The 27,995-nt window shown below is 45.1% G+C and overlaps 2 protein-coding genes and 1 pseudogene across 4 annotated transcripts; all 3 read right to left on the bottom strand.

Moving 5' to 3' along the window:
• Positions 1 to 411: 411 nt before the first annotated feature.
• LOC120643686 (probable histone acetyltransferase HAC-like 1) lies at positions 412 to 13,449 on the bottom strand. 2 transcript variants are annotated; one of them, XM_039920234.1, is made up of 17 exons: positions 12,991 to 13,449; positions 12,599 to 12,834; positions 12,145 to 12,250; positions 11,734 to 12,010; positions 10,894 to 11,397; positions 8,435 to 10,212; positions 7,293 to 7,589; positions 6,914 to 7,192; positions 4,891 to 5,019; positions 4,595 to 4,795; positions 4,296 to 4,438; positions 3,905 to 4,220; positions 2,570 to 2,709; positions 2,154 to 2,232; positions 1,622 to 2,011; positions 1,258 to 1,475; positions 412 to 1,151 (listed from the first exon to the last, which is right to left on the bottom strand). In XM_039920234.1, the coding sequence occupies exons 2-17, from the start codon at positions 12,790 to 12,792 to the stop codon at positions 1,040 to 1,042; spliced, it is 5,163 nt and encodes a 1,720-aa protein (XP_039776168.1). In that variant the 5' UTR covers positions 12,793 to 12,834; positions 12,991 to 13,449; the 3' UTR covers positions 412 to 1,039. The 2 variants fall into 2 exon arrangements, with proteins under 2 accessions (XP_039776168.1, XP_039776100.1); XM_039920166.1 differs by having other exon boundaries at positions 12,913 to 13,446.
• A 1,749-nt stretch (positions 13,450 to 15,198) lies between these two features.
• LOC120643571 lies at positions 15,199 to 18,521 on the bottom strand. 2 transcript variants are annotated; one of them, XM_039920066.1, is made up of 9 exons: positions 18,267 to 18,515; positions 17,808 to 17,916; positions 17,534 to 17,677; positions 17,064 to 17,151; positions 16,807 to 16,906; positions 16,356 to 16,461; positions 16,075 to 16,221; positions 15,747 to 15,842; positions 15,199 to 15,523 (listed from the first exon to the last, which is right to left on the bottom strand). In XM_039920066.1, the coding sequence occupies exons 1-8, from the start codon at positions 18,335 to 18,337 to the stop codon at positions 15,774 to 15,776; spliced, it is 834 nt and encodes a 277-aa protein (XP_039776000.1). In that variant the 5' UTR covers positions 18,338 to 18,515; the 3' UTR covers positions 15,199 to 15,523; positions 15,747 to 15,773. The 2 variants fall into 2 exon arrangements, with proteins under 2 accessions (XP_039776000.1, XP_039775933.1); XM_039919999.1 differs by having other exon boundaries at positions 15,212 to 15,523; positions 15,757 to 15,842; positions 18,267 to 18,521.
• A 2,307-nt stretch (positions 18,522 to 20,828) lies between these two features.
• LOC120643490 lies at positions 20,829 to 27,562 on the bottom strand (annotated as a pseudogene).
• Between the last annotated feature and the right edge of the window lie 433 nt (positions 27,563 to 27,995).

Raw genomic sequence — 27,995 nt, 5'->3', positions numbered from 1 at the left:
ATATAAAAAAGTTGTTAGAAAATACAAAGATATAGAAAACGATTTTTACTCAAATGACTCTAAATGATGATTTAGAGAGTAGATTTTAAAAAGACTCTTGGAGACGCTCTTAACCACATCCCACAAAACTTTGCTTTGACCAGTGTTTTCTGACAAAATTTATGAAACCAAATATCCTGGAAGTTCTTTGAAATATTATAATCTAGTTGCAGGGTTATCATTCTAACCTTCCCAAAATAAAGTATGCACTACAAATTCGAACGGAGTATAAAGTTCCAGTTCCATTCAAACCAAGATAAAGTATAGTCCAGAGTCAAGACTAGCACACGCCCTCCTGCCTCCATTGGTCAGCTGCACCTGAAAGAGCAAAAGATCGAAGGAGCAGTGCTGCTCCTGCAAGAGACGAGATGGTGGATTTACTTTGCTTTATACTTTAAACAAAGATGCGTCTACAAAATGGGGGGCAGAAATAAACAAATAATACTTGTCCAATAACGCCCTTCCCTTTTACCTTTTTAACCTATATCCCTCTCCTGGACTGGAACAAGAAGAAACTGGAGAGGGAAACATCTACACCAAATTTTCAGCAATACAGACTCTGTCCAGAGACACCTATTATACATCATCAGCAAACAGCAACAAGGGGGATCAGTTCAGCTAGTACAGGTCAAATCAAAGAATCACCACACCCAAGGGCTGAGCCCCGTCGATGATGATGACGACGTCGACGACAGCACAGGAAGCAGGGTGGAGCTGGTTAGCACTGGAGGGGGTGCAAACAAATTCCAGACTATGGTGCTGCACCCTTCCGCTTCAGCTCTTTGGAGGAAGGTGCGCAGGCCCCCCATCCTACACGTTGTTAGCCATGGTGGAGGATGCCCAAGACCTTAGTCGAAAGAATCCATGAGAAGCAGCTGTTCTTTACCTACACCCTACAATTCAGCCATCCCAAGCTTTCCCCTTGGTGTGGGAATGAGGAGGGCAACCCTGCATACTTCCTCCTATCCTCTTTCCACAAAGTATACCTGTACAGATGCAACTACTCATTTGCGGCGACTTCCGCTGCTCTTTGCCTCATCATTTCATTTACAGCAGCCCTCCTCCTGGAATCAGACTGCTGTTGCAACCTTCTAAGGTGTTCCTTGAGATCCCTGTGTATAGTTACAAGTAATCAGGTGTTATTGCAGATGGTAATGCTACATGCATTAGCACAATTGGGCCAGGGAGACGGAATACAAGTGGAATGAATTAACACACCTGCAACGCGGCACATTGCATTCTGAATCTTTGCAAGCTCGGGCATGGAGTTGAAGCATGTACCACATTTTCTTGCAAAGGACACAGCCTCCAGAAGCACGTGTTTTGCACTGCATCCCATGACGGAATAGTCCCTTGACTTTCCGGCAGTTAGGATACTGGCAACTACCAGAGCGGCATGTTGATGCATGTACCAGAAGATCAAGCATCTTCCTTAGCTGCAGCATCATGAAAAAGAAAATCAATTTAGGCAAGTGATTCCAGCAAGTGGAAGTGTGACAGATGATCTAACTGAAATCACATCTTTTAGCAATGGTGGAACAAGAACATTTAACTTGTGGGAACAACTAAAAGAAGGCTTTACCTGTTGAACACGCATTTGCCGAGCTTCTGCGTTTTGGGCATCACGGTCTGCAGCTGATGGATGGTTTGTTAAATTGTGAGGATGAATGACTGCTCCTTTTGAGAAACAAGCATTGCACACATCGAAATCTGGACAAACTTCACATCGCCAGCCTTGACCAGTTTCAATATCATGACAGCAGACATTGCATGTAGTGACAAATGCTGGTGCAGTTGGATTGTGTAGGTGGTACAACACCATCATTGATGAATGCTTTGCACGGCGAAGTGTGTCATACTGATAATGGTTTCCTTGACAAAGACTAAGAAATGCCTGCCTGGTGTCAAAAAACTCACTTTCTAAGATGTCATCTCTATCTTTTGTATCTTTGGGCACCCCGATAATATCAACCTAAAATACAAAGAATCACATAATAGTTCAGAGATTATTTGCTCCAATTCTATACAGAGAATGAAAAAGGGTTAGTACCAATCAACTAATATCTTAAGACTATCTGCTCCTGCTCTTCACAGAGAATAAAAAGGATTAGTACCGGATGGAGCATATGTGCGTCTCTACTGTTAGTTGGGTGCCTCTCCCTGTCTTCAAGTTGTTGTTCTGCGTCATAACACCTGCACCAACAAAACAAAAATCAATTTCAACAAAAGAACCTAACAAGAATTAATAGTTTATCCACCTTGAAAACCGGTATACAAGACAAATATTATAAAAAATGATGACATAGCCATCCGCAATTTAAATGAAATATGTTTAAGAATGGCAATAATATGGGACATTACATCATTGGATTGCTACATTGCCTTGCTGGGTACTATAATAACCAATCATTACAAGAAACTTACTCGGTGGTAATGCTTATAAACATTGAACGTAGGTCAGAATAGGTAAATCATAAATCACATATGTGCAGTCCAGCATGGTCTAATATTGCCAAAGAATTCAACTTACTTGTCACAGATGTAAAAGCTTCTGCATTGATGGCAAACCCAACGTCTTCCTGACACCATAAGGACACAACAGTGACTACATGAATACTGTAAATGGACCATAATGAAATCTTCCTTCATAGGATGTATGGTTTCTCCAAGCTGCATACACCGAAAATGAATTGTGGTAAATATGCAACCCAAGTAGTACAAAATTTCTACAATGCCAATCCAATTTCACGGGCATCCAACCCTGATCAGCCCAGTCACCCATGTGGGATGTGGCAGCTATGGATTGGAAGGGAATCGCAGGCCACAGCGAAGTCCGTATTGCTACGGTACTTTCTACAGTTATCGCTGCAGTATTGGTCACAGGGCTCGCTACAGTACATAATCAAATCTTTAAACACATTTACCTCTAAAACTGCAAGTTACTTTTTAAATTCGTTTGAACTATTTCGCTATTTAAAAAACTAATGCAATAAAATAAGATCATACATGAATATATGTCGAATTTCTGAAAAAAATATTATTCAACGTTGAATAGAGCATGGGGGCATTCTTTTATATGCTTGGAACATTTTCATTTGTTCTCAGAACGATTCTTATTTTGTACGAAATTTTTTCTTGTTCAGAATCCCCCCCCCCCGAACATTTTGTTTTTTTCTCAGAAAAAAATTCTATTTTGATGGAACATCTTTATTTCTTACCCAGAATATTTTTTTCTTGGAATGTTTTTATTCGTTCCAGAAAAATTACTATTTTCAACGAAATATTTTTCACTCAGAAATATTTTTGTACTCAGAATATTTTTTTACATCTTTATCTGATGGCCCATCTAATAGGCCCATTTGTTCTCTTATCTGATGGGCTTACGGGCTTACCTATTTGTGAACAAAAGGGTCACCTTTGTATAGTATCACCCATTATAGAGCATTAGTAAGAAACACAACGAAATTCTATTCTTCTATGTGCTTGGAACATTTTTCATTTGTTCTCAAAACAATTCCTATTTTTGCATGAAATTTTTTCCCTTGTTCAGAATACTTTTCCCCCAGAACATTTTGTTTTGTTCTCATGGAACATCTTTATTTCTTACCCAGAATAATTTTTTTCATGGAATGTTTTTATTTGTTCCGGAACAATTACTATTTTTGACCGAAATATTTTTCCCTCAGAAATATTTTTGTGCTCAGAATAATCTTTTACATCTTTATGCGATGGCCCAATTAATAGGCCCATTTGTTCTCTTATCTGATGGGCTTACCTATTTGTGAACAAAAGGGTCACCTTTGTATAGTATCACCCATTATAGAGCATTAGTAAGAAACACACAGAGATCAAGTAAAATCTTTACCTTTTGCATCAGCATAGCATCCTTGGAAGCATTCCCACTGAGATCTGTGTGGCCAGCAGCTTTAAGAGCTCTTTTTGTGATAATCTTCTTTGTCTTACTCTTCTTCTGAAGCTTGCGGTCATCCTCTTCTTGACGGAGTTGACTGATCATATCTTCTGCAGCTCCTGGCCAATAATCTCCATCGAAGTACGGCAAGCGAGCCGCAGTCACCTTAGCCTTGCATTCCCCCATAGTATTCATGAAGAAATGGTCATAGAGATTTGTCAGCTCAACAACAATTCCCTCCTTAGAAGCTTTCCGCAGCATAGATAAGTACCTGAGTATCGAAGATATTAGAAATGAAGGAGCGAAAGGGCAAAAAGAGTAACAAATTGGCAATCCAAGGTCTTACCACTCCCGCAGTTTGTCAGATTTTGGAGTCTTTTGAATCTCAGGATGGCAATATAAGATGTAATCTTCACCCTTCAAAGGTGGGCAAGCCCATATGTAACAGCTTGTGAATCCACGCAGTTTACAGTATTCAAGATACCCTATCTGTACAGTGAAGAAATATTAGACAAAAAACAATCGCTTGCTCAAAAAGGGGGAAAACAGTTTCCATCAAATGTTTTCATACAGTTTTGACAAGCCTGGTAAAACAATGGATTCGTATTAGTCACAAGAAACTCAACATAGTAGATTGTAAATTACCAGAATTTCATGATACACGAATGTACGTAAGGCCTCTCCCGATACTGTTTTAATCTCAGGTCTGAAGTACTTAACAGAATCCAAGTATGATAAATAAACACGACGCTGGTTTGGGAAAGAGCATTCTGCACCAAATTCTTGAACATACATTCCAAATAGGCATACTTCCACACCTTCTATTTTCTGGAACAAGAGAACAGCCTGTCCAACATTTCATAAAGATACAGTTGCAGAAATTAGTTTGCGTATGTGTGGGACCACAATTCAGGCTTCAAATGTCAAGAACTAATTCTTACCTTGGACTTGTAAGGGAACTCTTGAGGGTAGTTGTCTTCTCCAAAAATTTCCATAAAACGTGGTTTAACCTCCAACTTCTTATCCACAGATGAAACAACCCTGACGACAAGACCTTCCGCTCCAGGAATCTAACATGTAAGGAACAGTTAGAAGTAAACTTTTGGAGAAAAGGACACTATACCAGGAGTCCAACTTGCTGGGTGTACCGAGGAAAAAAAATACTTAAACAGTACATACACAAGGGAAACAAGTACACAAAGTAAATAAATAATTGCATACCAAGGTAATTTTTCCTGCTATCTAGCATGCCATCCTATTATAATCCAAATAAAAACCTGAGCACTTGTGCTGTTGTGGCACTAATACCAAGGTAACTTTTTCTCTCCGTTGGGGGCACTCTTGTGCTGTTGTTGCCCTTCTCGGGATCTGTACATTTTCTATTTTATTTTGTTTTCTCCTTTTAATATATATACCACAGTAGGGGGTTCCCCTGCTGTTTCTTTTCAAAAAAATACCTAAGCACTTCAGGAAGCTGCTTCAGTACAGAGGGATAAAAACCTGCCATGCATGACATTTCTTACCCACTTCACCTGCTATGGTGATGTTTTTTTTTTCTCGAACGTGCAGGAGAGCTGCGCATCAATATATTAAGAAGAAGAAAAGTAGAGAAGCCCACAGTGTTACCGATGACAGGGCCTATAACCCACCCTTCTTACAGACAAGAAAGCTAATTTACTCTTACAACAACAACAACAACATAGCCTTTTTTCCCAAGCAAGTTGGGGTAGGCTAGAGATGAAACCCGAAAGAAATAAGTTCAAGGTTCAGGCACATTGATAGCTAGTCTCCAAGCGCTCCTATCCAAAGCTATCTCTTTAGAGATTCCAATCCTTAAGGTCTCTCTTAACCGACTCATCCCATGTCAGTTTAGGTCTACCTCTACCCCTCTTTACATTATCGACCCGCTCAAGAACCCCATTACGCACCGGCGCCTCAGGAGGCCTTCGTTGGACATGTCCAAACCATCTCAGCCGATGCTGGGTAAGTTTCTCCTCAATTGGTGCCACTCCGACCCTATCCCGAATAACTTCGTTCCGGACTCTATCCCTCCTTGTGTGCCCGCAAAACCACCGCAACATCCGCATCTCTGCTACACTCAGTTGCTGGACATGTCGCCTTTTTGTAGGCCAACATTCAGCACCGTATAGCATCGCCGGACGAATTGCTGTCCTATAGAATTTGCCTTTTAGCTTTTGTGGCACCCTCTTGTCAAAAACCGGGAGCACTATGTTAAGGGTATAATAGTCAAGGGTAGTATTCTAATCTCCTATTCTACAGTTTGGGTGCTCTCACGTACTATATGTATCCCCATACTACCCTTGACTATTATACCCTTAACACACTAGACCAAACACACCTAAGTGGCTGTAGTTGCTTGGGTAAGGAGGAATGAAACCCCAGCAAAAGACCACTGCAACAACTAGTTGCTATGGTGATGTTGGTTGTATGGGAGCAAAGCAACCAATTTTGTTCGGCCTATTTGCTATCCACAGTAAGCTTATATTCTTATAGACAGACAGCACTCCCAATTCTCATCAAAGGCTATTATCTCGTTAATAAATAACAAAGAACCATGCCAACAGAAATATAAAATGTAATGCTTACTGAATAAAACTTTATCTTATGAGCAAAACTCATTGTGCTTGAATCATCAAATTGCAATAAAGAAACTGCCTTTCCACACTATGATTGGAAAATCAGGTAAAATAAGGAAAGCATATTTGCTTGCTCCAAATTGCATAAAAAATGTTTGTTGACTTTTATTCTCCATCTTGTAGATTGCCCATTTTAATTCATATTAAGTCTTGGAGAATTAGCAGAATAAATGTAAATGTGAGTCATAAGTTGAAATTTTGATTTAATTGGTACGCTTTCCTCAAGTCACTTAAGGTACAACCAAGCTCTTCCCAGTTGGTCCATTCAGCGTATCAACCTTAACAGAAAAGATCTAATCTCACTAACCTCATCAATATTTTTCCCGGCAGCAGCCGCACGGTCCTGTTTCTCCTGCTTAAGTCGTTTAAAGAGCCGATCTTCAATATGATCACTAAGAACAGTTCTCGGCAGGTCTTTTGCCCCAAGAACTGCACTCTGTGGTAAAGGCTTGCGCAGCCCACATTTCACCTCTTCAACATAACAATTGGGGCAAGTATATTCAGCTTGCCCTCCATCATTTCTTCTGCCGTTAAATAGAGCACAAATTTGATGTTGCCAGCATTCACACTTATCACACTGAACCCACTGCAGAACGCGTCATTTGAAAATGTTTAGCACAGAACAAAGACATCAGAAAATGTGAGCTTTGACGGTACGATCGTATCAATGGAAATGAGGGACTTACCCATTCTTCCGTTTCCTCATCATTTCTTTTTTTCTCTAACTTCGCCTTCAAAAATGTTTGGCCTTCAACCTCGATAGTCTCACCACGGGATTCATTGTAACAAGGGATACAGAAGAAATGGCGTGTATCACCAGTACCTACAGTGTAGTATGGTGCATTTCGCTTTATCCGAGCTCCACAAGGAGAACAATATATTGGTGGGGGTTCAAAAGTAAGTTTCTCCACTCTACAGAGCTGGCAAGAGTTCTCATTCTCAGAGTGACCAATAGCTTGATTCTTTTCAGCTTTAGCCTTACTCTGTCAAATGATGGAGCATTTAAAAGTTAGTTCCGCCCATAAATATACTGTATGGTTAAGGCACAAGTTTACCAGAAGCAATGTGAAACAGCAGTATGCACAATAGTTTTAGCCAAGAGTAAATTGTTGTATTTGCAAAAAAAAAAAAGGATAACAAATCATCCGTAATTTCTGACAAAGAGGGTAAAATGCCCTTTTTTTGTAAGATACTCCATCCGTCCCAAAATACTAGTCATCTTGGGATTCAAAATTTGTCCCCAAAAACAAGTCACCCTACTCTATTTAGAAAGTGCATGTGCATGCAAGAATCAATTAGTGCCAAACATGGATAATATATAGGGACAAACATGGTCATTTTACCTTCTTGTTAATTTGTTTTAGAATTCCTAGTATGACTTGTTTTATGGGACGGAGGGAGTATGGCACAAGTTGCAATGTCCTAGAACCCAAGAATAATTTTCAAGTCCCATCCATCTTGGAAAACAAGGATGGGACTAAATCAAGCCCCATCTAGTCCCTGGCATGTAAAGAATTTTCTCCAGAGTCCAGACTTGCTAACTAGTGCCTGGCAAAGCTATATTGTTAAGTATAGTCTGTAATTATGTTCTAGTTACTACAGTAGCAAGGACGCAAGGGAGAGAGGAACTAGCTATCCATTGGTAAAAACCTTTCATAACCAAGGATCCTGTTGGGTTTCATCTCTAGCCTACCCGAATTGCTAACAGGCAAGCATGAAGTACATTTTTTTATTTTTTTTCTAATCACTATTGTCATCTCTCTAATCATCTTTGCAATTTTTTCAAATGAAATAAAACACAAGGGGTTACTTTAAGAAAAAATCATACCTGACCAACCCACAGCCTTAAGCTGTCGATATGTTCCTTTATTTGTTCTGGAGTGAACAATTCAGTCAATGAGACACCTTTTATTTTTGGTTTTCCTGATTTAGACACTGTGGCATCTGTTGGATCATTTGTTTCATTCTTAACCTCAGTGGTTATTTCACTTGTCTCTTTGTCAATGGACAAGTTCTCTTGCTTGATGTTCACATCATTCGGAGCACTTGGAATCACGTTATGCCTTGTAGTCACATTTCCATCAATACCGTAATCAATTTTTATGGGCTTTTGTGGAGCTCGCACGTCAGCCTTTGCATCTATCTCCCGTTTCAAATATGTCCCTCTGTTACTGTGCTCAAGCTGCTCAGGCTGTGTTTCCTGCAATACAAAGCCTGAGTTTACATGAGGATTGGAGGTTATAGAGATATCATTCTCTGGAGCTCTGGGTGATGGAGGCTGCATCTTTAAACGTTTTGGTACAGATGGTTGATCATCAAATACTTCAGCTGACACTGGGTCAACATCCATTCTATCACCTTCTACCCCATTCATGATTCTTTGAGTCACATTTTGTTGAGCAAGTTTTCTAGACTCGAGAGCTTTTTGCTTAGATGCCTGTTCAGTCGATTGGCGCAAAAACTTCCTTACAATGCTGCATACAGGACACTGCTCATCGACACAAGTTTTGTAATGCTGAAACACCATTTTTGACCTACTGCAGCTCCTGTACGAACAATCTTTTCTTTGACAGTTCTGAAAATGCTTCAAAAGCTCTTGTACCTGAACACAACCATGGAACTTACAACTCCCAACAGGATATGTGCATGATTTTGCATGAAACAGTAACAACAACCACCTTATCTGACGGAGGTAATGGATGTTTCCAGTGACCTGTTCAAATCCCCCACCTGTGGGCTTTGGCACAGCAGGATCAATTGAAGTCACAGTGCCATGAGAAAGACGCCAATCAGATGAAAATGGTTGCTGCGCTCCATCCTGTGCCATGGTTCTTTGACAAAAATCTTCATGTATTTGTTTTTCAAGTGATGAATTAGTAGTCATAGGAGCCTTTTCCATTGTTTGTGGCTGCCATTGAGGCCGCAGCATTTGGTCTGTCTGTGATCCTTTCAGCCCATAGCTCACATCATTGGAACCGTCATCAAGCTGCGGATTAGAGGGCAACAATTGCTGAGAAACATGTGAGGCAGAAGCATGAAAATTTTGAGAGCCAGACAAATGACCAAACATCTGCCCTCCTTTAACATTGTCAAGAGCATTTCTTTGTTGGTATTGGCCCTGGAAGTTTGGAAGATCAACAGGATCACTAGCCTGCGAAGATACCAATTCAGTGTGTGGCAGAGTCCCCTGTTCTGACAGTTGCATTGAATGGCTGGAAGCCATTTGAGACTGTTTAAAGGAATTGCTCCTCAGCATAGCCTGCTGATGCTGTGGATTTGGCTGCTGTTGATTTATATGATACTGATTTTGAACAAACTGGGAATTGGGCTGCACCTGATGTTGTGGCATTGAGTGCTGGCGTAGTAGTTGGTCATGAGTCAACTGTGACGACTGAAAGTTCACCTTTTCTGGTTGATCCAAAACCTCAGTTTTTATCTGAGACTGTGGTTGAATGGACTGGATGTTTAACTGATTGTTAACCAACATTGAATTCATTCTTGATCTAGACTGCAAATTTGCAACATTCATGCTCTGGCTATTCACTGTGGTTAAAGGTGTAGAGCCAGTAGCATAAAAGCTGCCAGAACCAGCCATATCAACTGATGCTACACACACACAAAAAAAAATGCAGTTTATGTAATTGCAATGCCACAATTTTTAAACTAAATGCATGATAAATTACTCAATTAGAAACAATAATGCCAAGCTTAACAAAAGGAGGTTGTACCGCCTCCCTAAGTACAGATCATATAGGTTGTTTGCTTATGAAAACTCTAGAACCTTCTATTATGTACTACAGAAAGAGGGGAGATGCAATGTTGTCCCTATTTAGAATAATTTCATTCATAACAATAAGCTATAACACTGGTTCAAAGCTAACAGATATGGACTTAAATAATCATTGAATTATCGAAAGCATACCATACACGCCTACCAGCTCCATCTGAAGATATTCAGACTGGTACTACATATACTAAATCAGTGAATGTATCATCGCATTCCTTGGGTCAAGTAACACATTAGAAGTATAAGAAGCAGCATGTGCTATTTTTTCTGTGTTCCCTAACTGGTGAAGAATAATCCAGCTAGTTAGTTTGCGCTACTGCCGACAATAGATTTAAATGATGATACTATACAGGTTCAAGTTTGGACTAGAATCATTGCAACTTTTCAATTGGTGTTCTTCACTTCTTTGCAAACATAATGTCAGGTTATGGCCTATAGGACAATCATCCATAAGATGGCAGTGAAAAGAGGATGCATATGCCAAAAGACATCAAGCTTACTCGGTATTCTCTGCTGAGGGTGCTGATTGAATTGTTGCTGCAGAGGTTTGGGCGAATTTCCATAAGGGTTTGATATATTCATATATGCTTCTTGTGCTGAAGTCCTGTTTGTTAGCTGCATGTTTGACCCGTGCAATCCTATTCCACCATTCATGTGCCCATCTGATAGACCATATGCAGACGAGTTATCCAGCATGCTTGAATGTATCCCAGAATTACTGTGGCCCCCAATGTGCTGAATTTGATTGCTATTTTGGTTGCTAGAAAATTGCTTCTGGTGCTGCATATGTGATGCCACAGCTGACTCACCATTGAAATATCCAGTTCCATTTGAATAGTCAGGATTGGCAGGTACATTCTGTTGATTGCTGAATCCTGGAGTTGGGATCATATGAGGTAGTTGTCGCTGAACACCAACTGAACCCATTGTTGATTGGATGCTATTTGGGGTAGAATTTTGTGCAATGGTGTTATTTAAATGCTGGTACCCGTTAGACATCGAACCTGCACAGAGGAATAAGATTGAGCAGCGGAATATAAAGAGACTAGCAGAAAAAAAAACTAAGAATAGATGGTGGGCCAGTTAGGCACTGCATAAGCTTCTGCTTCCTGGCTTTTCTTTCTAAAGTGATCAAATCTACTTCCTGACAATACAGAGTAAAAAGGCATGCTCCTGGTTTACAGATGTAGCCAACAGATATATTTTTAGTATAAGGCATATAAGCGAGAGCCTCAAAGAGGTGTGCCCTTTTTAGCATGCAGAGCTAGACCATGGCTAGAGGAGGGCTTCAGGTAATGGAAACCACAGGCCAAAGAATTTGGAAGTAAAATTATATGCACCTGGCATCGAGGCAACCATGTTGGCATTCTGAGGAACCATGCTTGAACCAGATGATGAAAGAGTATTGTTGTCTGTGACATAAGGAATCCTAGAATTTCCACTGGAGCTTTGCGTCATACCAGGTGTTGGAATCATCGTGCCATAGCCAGAGGAAGATGCTATTTGCCTTGACACTTGTGGGTTTTGTTGATTTTGCTGGTTCTGAGCACTCAGGGTCTTAATAGCAAACTGCAATTGTGGCTCAACCGGTCCCTTCATCATATTGTGGTAGTCATTCTGTTCAAACAATACCAGGATTAAAAAAAAATCAAAATCATGAAACAGAAAGATTTACTTTTTGTCCCCCAAAAAGTAAGTGATTGCTATTAGACCAGAGCATCGCAAAAGCAAAGGGAAAGCGATAGCAGTACCCTGTTTGGGAATTTCCTATACAAGATCTCCTCAAGCCGCTTTGCAAGTTCCGGCAACCGCTTCCGCCACTCAGCCGATGATTGTTTCTTTCCTATATACTCGAATCTGCCGATTTAAGAATAGTAAAAAAGATCAGTGCTATACATGGTTCAAAAGGTTTGGGGGCTTGAGGAAGGGATTCAACTAATCTCAAAATGTAAAGGGAAGCCAATAACATAAGTAATGCATCCATTGTCTCCTTCATAATTATTGAAAGGATATAACATTAGCTGTACAAAGATTAATTGGCAATATTTATTGCCAGAGCATCTTAACATTCTGGATTTGCTGCTAAGTGTCAAGACTCAGGATATGCCGCCCTTCTGCCAGCCGAGACTCACTAACTCAGTACAATCAATACCCTGGCTACAAGAATAGTCTACTTCAGTCAAGTCAACAGCAATAAACACTTACATCTTTTCGCGCATAGCGGTCCGAAGCATCACAAACTGCTGGTCCGCCGCCATATCCTGCATCGGCTGGTGCTGCTGGAGCCCGTCGGCACCGCCAACACCAACAACACCAAGACCGCTGTTGGCAACCTGATTCATCTGAGCTGCCTGCCCAGACATCTGCCCGGACAGGTGGGCAGCCTGCCCCACATTCATCTTCGCCGCTGGAAAAGCCTCAGGTCATCCTGCGCAGAGCCACTGGATGCAGCGGACCCAGATGAGCAAGTGTGTGAAAACAAAAGGATTCAAAGGAGCAAACTTTTTTTCAGCACACACCGCAATAGCAAGAAAGGATCTATCTTGCGCTGAATCCGAGCTAGAATGCCTCCCAATTGAGCAGAAACAGCACTGTACCAGCGGTGTCATGTATCAGCGCAGCAAGCGAGCGCCGGCGCCCACGCGGGGGCAGCCCGCGACAACCATGCAGCAGCGATCAGAGCCTGCGCGCGCGGTCCGGGGCCCAGGGGCGTGGAGCCGGGCCCGCGAATTGGAGGACCCCTGGGGTCGGCCCGCCCGAAACCCTAGAATCCCGGCGGGGCCACGCGGGGGGCGGCCGGACGAGGCAACCGGCAACTGCGACGATTCGGCACCGGGATGGCCGTACGGCGGCAAGCGGCGGGGGCCGGGGTGGCGGGGTTCGCGGATTCGGAGGAGCTCGGGGATTTGGGGGATTTGGGGGAAAATTGTCGGGGGCGAGCAACGCGGGGAAGGGGAGGGGGGGGAGGAGGCGTCGACCAATCGAGGATCTGCCCGGATTCGGGCGCGACGGGTCGCTGCGGGTGGGCCCGGGCAGCGGCGGCTCTAGGCTCCGGTGCAGGGCGGGGGTAAATGATTGGGTGCAAAAATAGCAAAGCAGAGGGCAGCAGAGGTAGAGTGAGGCTGCGGCGGCTTCATTTCACACGTGCGCGTTCGCCGCTCGTTAAGGCTGTTAAAAGATTGTCGTGTTTTTTTTTTCGTTTCAGACTTTCAGTTATCTAACGTCAGGTAACGGAAAACTGTTTTTTTCCGTTTCTAGTGTAAAGTTGCAACGAAAATCGCCAGATGACATCTTTGCGGGGGAGAAAGACAGATCTTTACTGCTTAGGGAGTGGTACCCTCACGATGAATTAGTCGTGGAGCACACACGGCTTGTTATACGATGATCTACGCAATCGGTGACGCATCATAATCCTATGAAATTTCAATTTCAGGGAACAACCTACTTCTAAATGTTTGTATAAATTATGTAGATATAAAAAAGAAAGATGGGGATAAATCGACACAATCTGTTTTTGAAATAAAATATGAATTTGAATGAATGACAATAGAGTATCTCATTTCCCAAAGCAAACACTTATTCAACGAGAGAGAACTTAAAATAGAACGGAAAAAAGTGTGAACTAAATGGTCTTTATGCAACTAAACCAAAGAGTGATCTTAAGGTACTTCGCTTCCATCCAAGTGAGAACTAACACTTGGATCTTAAAAGTGTAGCATTAGGCTCTACTTGAATGGTTGTAAGGGGAATTTAACTTGGATGAATGTTATTTGGGACGTGGATATTTTTGTCTTTTGCCTACCACCATGAAGCCTTCACAGTATTTTTCTTAACTTTCTTTAATATTCGACGCATTATTTGCTTTTATGGTATTGTCCTAAACTTTGTACTTCGTTTGACCACAAGAAAAGACATGCCAAGTTAATTGTCCAAGGGGTTTAGGCAAGACTTTGATAGCTTTTTTCATTAAGATGATTTTGTAAATTCTGATCAATTTAAGGTTATCAAAGTCATGTTGTATTTTTGAAATCATTTTGTAATTTTGAATTCAATATTTTAAAAATTTATTAGTAACTATAATAAAAAATTGGCTTAATAAAATAATAGGATTGCAATAATGTATTTGGGTGTTTCTTCTTCCCTCCACGCTTCGAATTTCCTCTTCTTTCCTTTTCTCTAAATAGCTTTGAAGCTCTATCAAGGAAGAATCGTCTTCTCTAGTGACGGGGCTTCTCGAGGGAACTATTCGGGTTAGTTTTTAGGCTCCAGGCTCAACGCAAATCTTTCTCTAGTCCCTGAGGGCTCAAAGCCTCAGAGGCCAAGTGACGAGGGCGTTGCTAGTCCTTTCTTTTCTTTTTTCTTTTTTTTTTGAGGGAAGGGCGTAGGAGGAAGGGGCAGGGACATCGTCTAGAGACATTGAGAATGATGCTAGGGACTTCAAAGTAAAGCAGGGTTAGTCACTTTGTTCTACTGACCATGGTTAATGGCTGGTGCTGATTTGTTGTGAGAGAAAAATACTATTGTGATTTGGTGTGAGGGAAAAGTATTGTCGCTGACAACCAACAGAACAGTGTGGAAATAGAAGGCCGTAACGGATGCTATCAGTGAGCCACTAGAGCCATGAGAATGATGGCAGTAACGGATGCTATCAGTGAGCCACTAGAGCCATGAGAATGATGGCAGGACGGAGACGTCACACGTTGAAGGTGCTTGTCATCAAGGGGCTTGAAGGATGAAGAAAATATTGTGAAGGTGCTTGTCATCAAGGGGCTTGAAGGATGAAGAAAATATTGAGTCGCAGGGGAGGCGCAAAAATTGTTGAGCTCTAAAAAGATAAGAAAAAATCATGTATTTACAACAACGAGGCAGGACATTAAATAGCAAACTATGCCAAGTTAAATATCGTTATCAGGCAACACCAATTCAGGAATTAGGTTCTCATATTTAGCCAAGTTGAACACGACGAAGATAAACATTGCATTCCTACAAGCAATACATCTTCCTGCAAACAAACGCCTACTTCAGATATCCAATCTTCTTCAGCTGATTCAGATCTCGTGCTTAACTGAAAGTGATCCTGACACTGAGCTGTACTTATATCACTCCCTCCATCATAGCATAGTAGTCATTCTGCATGAGAAAAAGAAGCACATGATAAATTATCGCATTTCTGGTCTTTTTTCCAGGACAAGGATTATTCAGCTTGCTCCCAATCTTCGTTGCAAAAGTCAGAATGGATTCCACATATAATGAAAATTTAGGACTATGTTTGTGCTTGTTCAGTTGGCCAGCATTATCAAATGGAATCTAAATATTCTGAATGCAAGCAAGGATAGAACAGAGGAATCAGTACAGAATTTCACCACTCATGACATGCTCATTAGCATTTTTGTTCTGCATCAGCCAGGGGGGATGCAAATTGCTCACAGCCATCATCATGGTTCACATCCTGTAACAAACAATAGTATAAATCGGTAACAGCCTGTTTCAAATTGAACTCCGATTGTCTAAAAGATGTGAATATGCCACACCCATGTCATTGCCACCTTGCCAACATGTTCAGTGGCTTGAGCGACAAACTGAATGATGGTGGTGTTGACCTGATTGACCTCAGGGGTCAACTAAACTATTTTTTTTTTGTTCCGGTCAAGTTTTGGAATGTAATGTGCCCAAGAAAATACCGGAGTTATTGCGCTGCCGGATGAAGATGCTGTCTCCCTAGCCTTTTGTAGGTTCTGTTGACTTTGCTGGTTCTGACTGCTCAGTGTCCTGATAGCAAACTGCAAATGTGGCTCAATTGGTCCCTTCATCATATTGTAGTAGTCATTCTGCTCAAACAATACAGGATCAAACAACCAGAATGGTGAAACATAGAAACAGACAGGTTTGTTTTTGTCCCCAGAAAAGTGCTTGATCAGTTGTAGACCAGAGCTGCAAAAGGAAAAGGGAAAGAGAGCAATACCTTGTTTGGGAATTTTCTATGCAAGATCTCCTCGAGCCGCTTTGCCAGTTCTGGCAACCGCTTCCGCCACTCATGCGATGATTGTTTCCTTCCTATATACTCGAATCTACCGATTTGGGAATAATAAAAAACAAAAAACAGTCATGTGCCTTCTATTATTATGTTCATAAAATGATCCAAACCGAAATTTTGGCGGCTTGTGAAGCGGATTCAACAAATCAAAAAATTAATGGGAAGTCAATGACTAAGTAGTGCATCATCCATTTTTTCCTTTGTAATTATGGATAAGAAATCTAAGCAATTTGGATTCGCCACTTAGTTTCAGGATGTACGCTGTGTTCGACCAGCCAAGCCTCACTAACTTAGTAGTATCTATAATCTATAAGTTTAATACACTGACTACAAAATATTGCAATTAGTAAGCACTCACACAATCTAAAAAAGAACTCACATCTTTTCGCGCATAGCGGTCCGTTGCATTACAAACTGCTGGTCCACTCCTGAGAGGGCTGCCATGTCCACCATTGACTGGTGCTGCGGGAGCCCCCTATCTGACATGGCAACATAAGAAACTGATCGAGAATAGAACAGAGCCAATGGAAAGAGCAGACCTAGTGTGCTTTAAATTAGAATGTATCATTTTGTACATGTCCTGAATGCAAGCAAGGATAGAGCAGGCATAGTGACGTATTAGTGCAAAAAATTCACCAGTTCTGTCACGCTCATCAGCATTATTGTTCTGTGTATCTGCCAGGAGGGATGCAGACTGCTCACAGAGAGCATCATGGTTCACAACCTGCAACAGGCAACAGTGTACATCAGTTACAGTGTGTTTAAAATGCATTCCCATTATCCAAGAAAAATGTGAATAAATTTTCTGACACGGAACAGACGTTATGGATCTTCGGTTTTTCAGGTCGTGCTAAATAGTCACACAGTGAATATGATCTGTGACCCCAAACTCCATGGGAAAAGGTCAAGACTCAAGACTCAAGGGAACCCCTATTTAATTATATGAACATTTTTAATTATTTCCAATGTAAAAACACATTGAGTGCATTGAGAGGAAGACAAGTCCAACATCCATGATGCTGATAATGGTGTTCACCCCAGGGGTTCAAAATTGCATATAGTTTGGTCCTGGTCAATTTTTGGAATGTAATGTCAATTTTTTTTACCGGAATCATTGTGCCAGATGAAGATGTTGTCTCCCTAGAGTTTTGTAGGTTCTGTTGAATTTGCTGGTTCTGAGCGCTCAGTGTCCTGAGAGCAAACTGCAAATGCGGTTCAATTGGCCCCTTCATCATATTGTAGTAGTCATTCTGCTCAAACAATACCAGGATCAAACAACCAGAATGGCGGAACACACAAAGAGCCAAGTTTACTTTTGTCCCATGAAAAGTACACAAAGACCAGATCTGCAGAAGGAAATAGTAGGAAAGAGAGCAATACCTTGTTTGGGAATTTTCTATACAAGACCTCCTCAAGCCGCTTTGCCAGTTCCGGCAACCGCCTCCGCCACTCGGGCAACAATGATTGTTTCCTTCCTAGATACTCAAATCTGCCAATTTAAGAATAATAATAAAAAGACAAATTCTAGTCACGTACCTTCTATTTGGCTCACAAAGTCAGCCACAGACCGGAATTATGGCGGCTTGTAGATTCAAAAATTAATGGGAAGTCAATGACCAAGCAGTACATCATCCACTTTTGCATTCGTAATTATGGATAAGAAATCACTTGTAGGCTGTACTATTTGTAGTCAGATCTAAGACTCTAAGCAATTTGGTTCTGCCACTTAGTTCCAAGATACTATGCTGCCGTTTCCGGCCAGCCGAGCCTCACTAACTCAGTAGTGCACTTAGATAGGCCAACACCGATAAAAACTCACATGCTCCAAAGAAAACTCACATCTTTTCGCGCATAGCGGTTCGTAGCATCACGAACTGCGGGTCCGCATCCGCTCCTGAGGGGGATGCCATGCCCTCCACCTGCTGGGGCTACGGGAGCCCCGTCGGCGCCGGCGACACGACAGCCTGGTGACGGAGACGACGGGGCGGCCGGGTTGGCGTGCGGCGACGGGAGCGGGGGTCGCGGAGGAGCCGAGGAGGAAGGGGGGGTTTTCTGTGGAAGGAGTAGGGAAATTGTCGTGGACGAAACGACCGATGCGGGGAAAGGGCGAAGGGAAAGAGGCGTTGGCCGACGCGACGGGGCCGAGCTGGGCAGCTGGCGTTGACCGACCGCCGGTCTGCGCCGTTTCGGTCGTCGCGGTCACCCACTGCGTGTGCGCCCGGGACGTGCTTGTCTGGGGAGCATGGAGGCGTCGAACCCGGGACTCTTGACTTCAGTGCAGCTACTTGCAAACAGGACGGACCATTTGAGGATATTCTCTGAATTTACCAGGATTAATCTCACTTGAAGGTTGTTTTTTTCGGTAACATTTCACAGGGTGTTGTGAACCTAACCAGTTGCTGGAATTTTTACCAGAGTTAAGTGCAGGCTGGACTGGAGAATAAAAGAGAACCAAAGCAACGAGCAGCCCAGGTGTGCCTTTTAAATTAGAAATCGAATTGAACCGTAGGCAATACTATCGAATGAAGTATACTTTAAATCATAACATAAACAACCCTGATGGAAAGTAAATGTTCTGAATGAAATGCAAGATTCAAGCGGAAGAAGCATCTGGAAAAAAGCAGCAGCAGTTCAGGATTTCCGTCGGTAGAACAATCTGAAATGGATGGCCCTGTGTTAAGGAGTCAAGGGCCTAATGGGCCTTAGCTCATTAGGGAGGCCCATTAGAGTTAATTAGTCGTTTGCTACTTTACTTAGGGGTCAAGTAAATCTCTCTATATAAGGAGAGGAGATGTATCAATCTAATCGAGCAAGAGATTAGAAGGAAATACCTTCCCTCTTGCCGGCCGTGGGCGAAGCCCCGCGGCCGGCGTTCCCAACGCCCCCAACCCTAGCCGCCGCAGCTCTCGCCCTCGCAGCCCCCATCGCGTGAACAGTACCCGCGGTACTGTAGCACGACAGCAGCCACTACCGCTCCCTTACGATCTCAATCCCAACAACAGACATAACAATCTGTGCGCCGACCCTGCCGATCACCAAGGATTTGTGCGCCAACGTAAGGGTTACAATAGTCCAGATACAAGCCGCTCTCCAGGAGATGATACATCTTGAGCGAAAGAGAGAGGCGGTCGTGCACCTACAAGCGGCAACGCGCAAGTTCTTGGTGCGACGGCTCGTCCGCGCGATGCGCAAGGAGCAACAGGACCAAGCTGCTTCATTCATCCAGGCGGCGGTGCGGCTGCAGGCTGCAGCACGCGGCCTCCTAGCGCGGAGACGGCTGCAGAAGATGCGCTTGGAGATGCACGAGGCGGCTTTGAAGGCGATCGACCTCGGCAAATGGGGGCGCAACCTCGCCCCAACGGACGGCCACCGGCGCTCGCGCCAACTCGCCGCTGTCTTCAAGCGCGGGCATGATAGCGAACTCCAATTCTACAGCAGCGATAGGGGAGGCGCTTTCCTCCTTGTCATCGGCGGAGGCACATTGCCTAGCGCCATCACGTTCCGTCACCGGCCGCCACGAGGACATCTCCGCTGGTCGCTGTTGCGAATAATTTCCGGTGGCCATACCTGCCCTCCCCTCTCGTTCCGATGGTCTCCCTGGGATCCAGGTGGCTATAGACGTACAGGTCCGCTTCGCAGATGGTGTCCACCTTCTGTTCAGGAGGCCACAAAAATAAAGAGTCCCAGTCTATTTCAAGTTGAGAATAATAAAATAAGCCGAGATGTAAAAGGCTTGGTTTTAGGTGTTAGGTTTATATCGAGTCGAAGCGTCATCATTAGGTTGCAGCTCGAGGACGAGCTGTGGGGTGTAGTGTTAGAGGAGTCAAGGGCCTATTGGGCCTTAGCCCATTAGAGTTAATTAGTCGTTTGCTACTTTACTTAGGGGTCAAGTAAACCTCTCTATATAAGGAGAGGAGATGTATCAATCTAATCGAGCAAGAGATTAGAAGAAAATACCTTCCCTCTTGCCGGCCGTGGGCGAAGCCCCGCGGCCTGCGTTCCCAACGCCCCCAACCCTAGCCGCCGCAGCTCTCGCCCTTGCGGCCCTCCATCGCGCGAACAGTACCCGCGGTACTGTAGCACGGCAGCAGCCACTACTGCTCCCTCACGATCTCAATCCCAACAACAGACATAACACCCTGAGGCATCTAACACTTGGAAAAATTTTCTATGGTACACTACCAAGGTAGCTACTGCCTACAGCAGTGTCTACCAGGGAATACCTTACCGTTGGTAAGGTATTTATCAGTGGAGCCCGGTAGCGATAATCAATACAGATTATCGTTGATATTGGCTTCGATTATCATGATAATCACGATTATCGCTAAAATCGGCTTCGATTATGAGTCGATAATCATTGATTATCGAACGATAGTGCAATCCCTGGTGTCTACCACCTAATAAGCATCCAACATGAATAACCTCAATTACATCAAGCCAAGTAACAAACAGTCAAAGGCATCAGCTGAATCTGCTCTTAAGGGATACAAAAGACCACTCTGGTGCAGAGTAATGTGATCTAATTGATTGGCTCTAAAATGTGGACTGGACTGGTTAGCATAGGACAGGGTTTTACAAATCACATCACAAGCTTGCTCTGAACTTGTTGGGTGCTGCATCACATCTTGAAGTGCTGCAACAGCTCAAACTAGATGGAACTTTTGAAACCATCGAGGACCAGACAGACAGACAGACAAACAGTTGCTTTGCCGCTACCCTAGTTCTTCCAAACTATACCGTGCGTGGGCTTAGATGATTTTGTTCCTGATGTCTTCTAGCTTCTTCAGGATTTCACCAGGTGTTCTGTCGAGCTCATCAGCAATCTTCCTCTGCATATCAACTGGTAGGGATGGATACTGCTCGCAGAGATCACCATCTATCACATCCTGTAACAGAACAGAATTCATCAGTAACAGTGTGTTTCAATATGCCTTTGCAGTTTACAGTTTATCTGTAAAATGACACCCAAATAAATTCCGTGGGCTAATTTGAACATATGCTATCTGATACGAAACCATCTTGTGAGCAATGGCTTGACAGTGTACTGATCTTACTAAACAATTGACTTAATGACATCATAGAATAAGCAGAACTATAGACTGTAAAGAAGGATCAGAAAAAAAAAATTACCTTCACCGGAAAATAAGCAGATCTGTAAGCCATGTGATCTCTTCCACATAATGGTGGATGCTCCTGACGGAGATTGTTAGAGGAGTCAAGGGCTTATTGGGCCTTAGCCCATTAGGGTTAATTAGTCGCTTGCTTAGGGGTCAAGTAAACCTCTCTATATAAGGAGATGAGATGTATCAATCTAATCAAGCAAGAGATTAGAAGGAAATCCCTTCTCTCTTGCCGGCCGTGGGCGAAGCCCCGCGGCCGGCGTTCCCAGTGCCCTCAACCCTAGCCGCCGCGGTCCAAACTGTGAACAGTACCCGTGGGTACTGTAGCGCCACCGCCGCTTCCCTCAGCACTCTCAACCCCATCAGCGTTCATAACAATCTGGTATCAGCTATGCCAGGCGACGACAAGTCCGAGCCACCACCGCCGCCGCCAACCATGGAGGGTCTGGCCGCCCAGATGACCAAGCTGCTGAGCAGCATGGACGACATGGAAACGCGCATGGAGGCGAAGCTGCTGAGCAGCATGGGCGACATGGAGACGCGCATGGAGGCACGCATCACCTCTATGGAGTTGCGCCTTCAACCGCCGCCGACGTCGACCCCTGCGGCGTCCATGCCCTATGGGATGCCAGGGTACGGATCTACAACCCTGGCGAGTTCTTCATCGACGGCCGCCGCCAAGCTGTCCACGGCACCCCCAACGTCTTCGCCGACCCTGCCTATCACCAAGGATCTGTGCGCCGACATAAGGGTTACAATAGTCCAGATACAAGCCACTCTCCAGGAGACGATACAACTTGAGCGAAAGAGAGAGGCGGTCGTGCACCTACAAGCGGCAACACGCAAGTTCTTGGCACGACGGCTCGTCCGCGTGATGCGCAAGGAGCAACAGGACCAAGCGGCTTCATTCATCTAGGCGGCAGTGCGGCTGCAGGCTGCAGCACGCCGTCTCCTGGCGCGGCGACGGCTGCAGAAGATGCGCTTGGAGATGCAAGAGGCGGCTTTGACAGCGATCGACCTCGGCAATTGGGGGCGCGACCTCGGCAAATGGGGGTGCGACCTTGTCCCGTCGGAAGGCCACCAGCGCTCGCGCCAACTCGCTGCTGTCTTCAAGCGCGCGCTGGGTAGCGAACTCCAATCCTACAGCAGCAATAAGGGAGGCGCTTTCCTCCTTGTCATCGGCGGAGGCACATCGCCTAGCGCCATCACGTTCCGTCACCGGCCGCCACGAGGACGTCTCCGCTGGTCGCTGTTGCGACTAATTTCCGGTGGCGATATCTGTCCTCCCCTCTCGTTCCGATGGTCTCCATGGGATCCAGGCGGCTACTTACGTGCAGGTCCAGCACAAGGAGGGTGTCCGCCGTATCTTCAAGAGTCAAAAATAAAGAATTGCAGTTTATTTAAAATAAGCCGAGATGTAAAAGGCTTGTTCTTCGGTTTTCGGTTTGCGTCTAGTGGAGTCATTGTTAGCATCATCGTTAGGTTGCAGCTCGAGGTCGAGCTGCATGTCCAGGTGGGGTGTAGTGTTAGAGGAGTCAAGGGCTTATTGGGCCTTAGCCCATTAGGGTTAATTAGTCGCTTGCTTAGGGGTCAAGTAAACCTTTCTATATAAGATGAGATGTATCAATGTAATCAAACAAGAAATTAGAAGGAAATCCCTTCTCTCTTACCGGCCGTGGGCGAAGCCCCGCGGCTGGCGTTCCCAGCGCCCCCAACCCTAGCCGCCGCCGCGATCCAACCAGTGAACAGTACCCGCGGCACTGTAGCACCGCCGGTACTGTAGCACATCAGCCCCTCTCTTCCTCCCCAATCCCTCGGTCCAACAACAACCATAACAGAGATGCATCTCCAAATGAGAGAAGTCAACATCTTCCCTGGAGGTGAATGCAAGCAGTGCTCCCACACTGCCCATCACAGTTCCGTAAATAAGGCATTCACCTCCGCCAGGAATTAAAGAGGCCTTCTGCAAACATGTGACAACGTCACCGACATGAAACTGCACGATTTCCTCAACTTTGTTAGGGGCACCATTTAACTTTCCTTGCTCCCATTTAATCTTGCCTCCAGTTGGGTCTTCTTCAATCTCATCTGAGATATCCTGAGGAAGACGAGCAAAATATATATTCCCAAACTTATCTGCTCCAGCCATAGTGTCAAAATCTATGCGTTGAGCTGCTGTAAGCCATCTTGGGACACTGTCATCAGCAAAGATATAGAGCTGGTTTTCATCTCGTCTGTACTTGCAGTAGTGAAATGACTGCACAGAAATGGCACCATAGAAGAAATATAAGCAAGGAAACCACAGGTAATCTAGTGAACAACAGCTAACGCTGAACAATGGTCACAAGGAACTCTCTGAATCACAACATATGTAACTTTCAAAATATCCGAAAACTCGAAGGAAAAAAACTTCATGAAAAATAACCTAGAAGATACATATTGTAATATTGTATATCCATAATTCTACATGACTCAAAGTATGCCAGACAATCACAACCCCACATCAGTAATCAAACAAATCATATCCTGCTAAGTCCAGTGGCGGACCTGCCACTAGGGCCACCCGGGCCGTGGCCCTAGGCGCAGCCCAATAATCTCCACTACCACTCCTCAATTTTGGTCTAAAATCTAGAGGTCCGATCCAATGAAAAGGCCCAAAAAGTAGAGGTCCATGTACATCGCTGAATTTAGCCCTAGTCATGGGCTGGAGCTAGGTCCGGCCCTGGCTGTCTAATTAGATATGAAAATGTCAGGTTCTTCAAATCATTGTGTACATCACAACCAGGCCAAGAGGTTCACAACTATATCATGTTTATACATAATTAAATTTAAAAATCTGTCTTCTTGGCTACACATTATTAGATACTTAAAGTGCATCCATGTGGCAAAACTCATAAGAAGGGGAATGCAACAGAATTGAACAAAGATTGCAAGGATACCTCTTGCATATCGCCAACGTAGATCCTATCACGGTAGGTATGAATAGACACTATTGTCCTTGGAAAAAGCTTGTTTTTACATTTTCTAAGCAGTTTTCTCTTCCCCAGATCGTATAGTCTGAGCACTGAACCAACACCTGCAAGTAACCGCCCCTGGAATTGGCACACCGCAAGAGGTACTTCCTCCACTTGTGTCTTGTGTAGAAGTTCAAGTGACCTCCCTTCATCCACAAACTTATATATGTGGATGAACCCACCAGCAAGGGTCCTCTTTGGCCAGAACTGTAATCCCTTGGCAGTGCCAACAGCAAGAAGAGTGCCATGTTCCTTATCATGGAAATTCACAGTGCAAATACTGACAGCAGCCTCATTGTCCTGCAATTCCAGCAGACAGGTCGTGTCCCTACTCCTTGGATCAAGGATCCTAATGCAGGAAACCCACCGCTCCGATTCTGCCTTTGGATAACCATACTGTTCATCAGGAAATGTGTTGCCCTCAGCACCATCTTCTTGTCCATCACCGTTCTCCATTGGATCCCCATTATTCGCATTTCCATTCTCCGCTGAACCAGAAGCCTCGAGACACTCTTTCTTAGCAGTTTCTCTCTTCTGCACCGAATGCACCCTTATCACTCTCAATGACAGCAATATATTTTTTCTTTGGTACAATCACAAACTTCCTCGGGGTGTAGCGCAGAGGGATGGCCATCTCGTTGAAAGTCTCTCCCAAGCGTTCAATGGTGAAAATACGTAGGGCATCTCCCGCAACAGCAACAACACCTTCCGAGCACTGATCAGAAGAAAAGGATGCGGCAGATTCGAGTGTATCACAGGACAATGGTGTCAAGAGGAAGTGACCTTGATGTATATAGCCCAGCCAGGGACGGCTGGACAGGCAAAGCATTGCTTGCCTGTGGCTAACTATACAAGGAAATAGCTTTGGAGGTCTCAGGCCAAGGAATCGAGACCTTGTGTCCGATAGCTGACCCGTAACCATGTCAACATTGGTCCGGAAAAGAACACCATTCTGCAAGCCAGCATTGAGGAAAAGGTTGGCAGGATAATCTGCACCATCCTCACCACCAACTGATGCCTGTACCTCTAGGAATAGGAGTGACTCTGGTGCAGATGATACACTCTGGACACTTAGAGGCTGCAGGCAGTCATCAGGGTCCAGGGAGAGGATACAGATGGTGTTATCATAGGATCCTACAGCGAGAAATCTGGACCTTTGCCTCCCCTCAGGGACCGGCGCAATGGCCAGGCATGCAACATCCCCAGACATGTCCTGCTTTTCCACCTCCATGAGCTGACCAGTCATGTCCATCTCAAAATAGATGAGCTCTCCGCCACTGAGAGCGATTACCACCTGGAGCCGGTTTGATCCAACCTTTGTAATAGTTTTCTTTCCAGGCGTCCTCCACTCATTGACACGGCCATCCTCCCTGATGTGCCTGATACCATTTGGATGGACCTGCATGAGAGAGTCCTCACCAAGGAGAGTGACTGCTAGGGAGTGAGTTGTATCCAGGAACTGGCTGTCACTGACTTCTTCAATGGTCTCACCAATAGAGAGCACAAGCGTAACATTAGCAAAGGACACAACAATGTAGGCATCAAACATGTCATTGATATTCTTCTTGACAGTCCACACAGCAATAGGCTCTGCAGGCAGCATCGATCGTGCCATCTTGCTGATGGCAAGTCCAGGCCTCAGGATGCGCAGTGTGGAGCGTGGACCACGGCCACAGGCTGTGAACAACTGGGGTGTTTCCTCATCAATCAAATTCGCGACACGCATATCCATGACTGGCATAAGGCTCTCGATGTTGTCTATGCACATGAGGTTCTTTAGTGCCCTGGGCTGAAAGAATACAGGCTGGAACCCCTCCTCTGTCTCCATCAGTGTTGCTGAAGAGGACTCGACATCCGCATCCCGGCCAATATCACGGAACTGATAAAGTGCATGGTTGCCAAACTCAGAAGCAGCAAAGAGGAAACCAGATCGCAGCACGCAGATAGCTGATGTTACAGGTATGGTGTCAAAGTACTTGATCCTGAGCTCAGTAACAGTATCCCCACTATGTTCAAGGTCCACCTTGAAGATGTCACCATACTCAGTCTGCAGTAAGAAGAACAGTGTCTTTTGCCTGTGTGTAGCTGCAGCAACAATGAGGACACCACGCTCAGCTGGGAGGTCAGCACGGCGCGGAATGACAGCACGAACCTCTGGGTGCCCATGGTTCCGGTAAAGCACGAAGTTGTCACAGCACACAAGAACCCCGCTCGGACCGTCGCTTCCACCAGGACAGTCACAAGGAGATTGGCACCATTATCAATCGGCTCAGAGGCCTTGCGGGAGACATGGTTGAGCCCCAGGTCAAGCTCGTAGAAGGTGAGGATCTTCTGCGCCTGGTTCGCAGCCTGCTCCGTGGGGTCGCGGTCAGACTCAGCGTACTCGAGCTCGATGGCGGCGAAGACGGGGTTGTCGAATCCACAGTCGAGCGCGGTGAGGGAGAAGGTGAGCGTGTTGGACTTGTGCGCCTCGAGCGGGGACGAGATGGTGAGGCGCGCGGCGGCGTCGCGGTTGAGGACGTAGACGAGCTTATGCTTCTCGAGCGCGGCGACGCAGAGCGCGCGGCCCTTGGGGTCGACGGCGAGCAGCTGGCCGGGGACGATGCGGCGGCAGCCGGACTTGCCGAAGGTCTCCTGGTGGACCTTGTCGAAGCGGTTGCGGTCCGGGGAGTACTCGAGGATGACGAGGCGGCCGGAGTCGGAGCCGACGACGAGGTAGTCCTTGCTGGCGCCGGTGAGGCGGAACTGCGCGAGCGAGCGGATGGCGCCGAAGACGTCGACCGAGAGGAGCGTGCGGAGGCGGCCCGGCTCCGGGTCCGGGCGGAGGAGGTCGAGCGTGCCGCCCCGGGCCACGGCGATCTCCTGCGTGGAGCCCGACCCCGACGCCGCCGACTTCTTCGTGTCGCGCCCGCTGAAGCTGCCGTTGACGGCGCACACGGCACACCGCGCCCGTCGCCCGCTGCAGCGTCAGGCTGTAGAGGTACATCGCGGCCCCGGCGCCGAGACCCCCTCCTCCTCCGGCGGCGGCGGGGCCCGGGGGGTGAAGGGTTTGGTTGCATAGCATGAGTAGCACACACAATTTTCGAGAAAAGAATCTCACATGTATATAGTACTAAATGAAGTTTATTTGCAAAACTTTTTCACGGATGGGTGTAATTTTTCACGACAAATCTAATGACAGTAATTAATTGATGATTGGCTACAGTGATGCTACAGTAATCATCCTCTAATCGTGCGGTCAAAGATTTGTACATTGACTTTACCCTTAATTATTGGTCAAAATTTTTATGCTACTACTGCACTCAACCAAACAGGACCTAGAGCGCGGCGGTGGCGGGCGGGCGGGCAGCGGCGCGCGGCATGGATTGTCTAACTTGCTGAAGGCAAGTCACAGGTGACTTACCACCTGCCGGATGCCCTCCATTTATCATCCC

Source organism: Panicum virgatum, chromosome 1K, assembly GCF_016808335.1.
Source record: "Panicum virgatum strain AP13 chromosome 1K, P.virgatum_v5, whole genome shotgun sequence".
Taxonomy (NCBI): domain Eukaryota; kingdom Viridiplantae; phylum Streptophyta; class Magnoliopsida; order Poales; family Poaceae; genus Panicum; species Panicum virgatum.
Note: the sequence above shows the minus strand (reverse complement) of the source record. Positions and strands in the feature narration are given on the sequence as shown.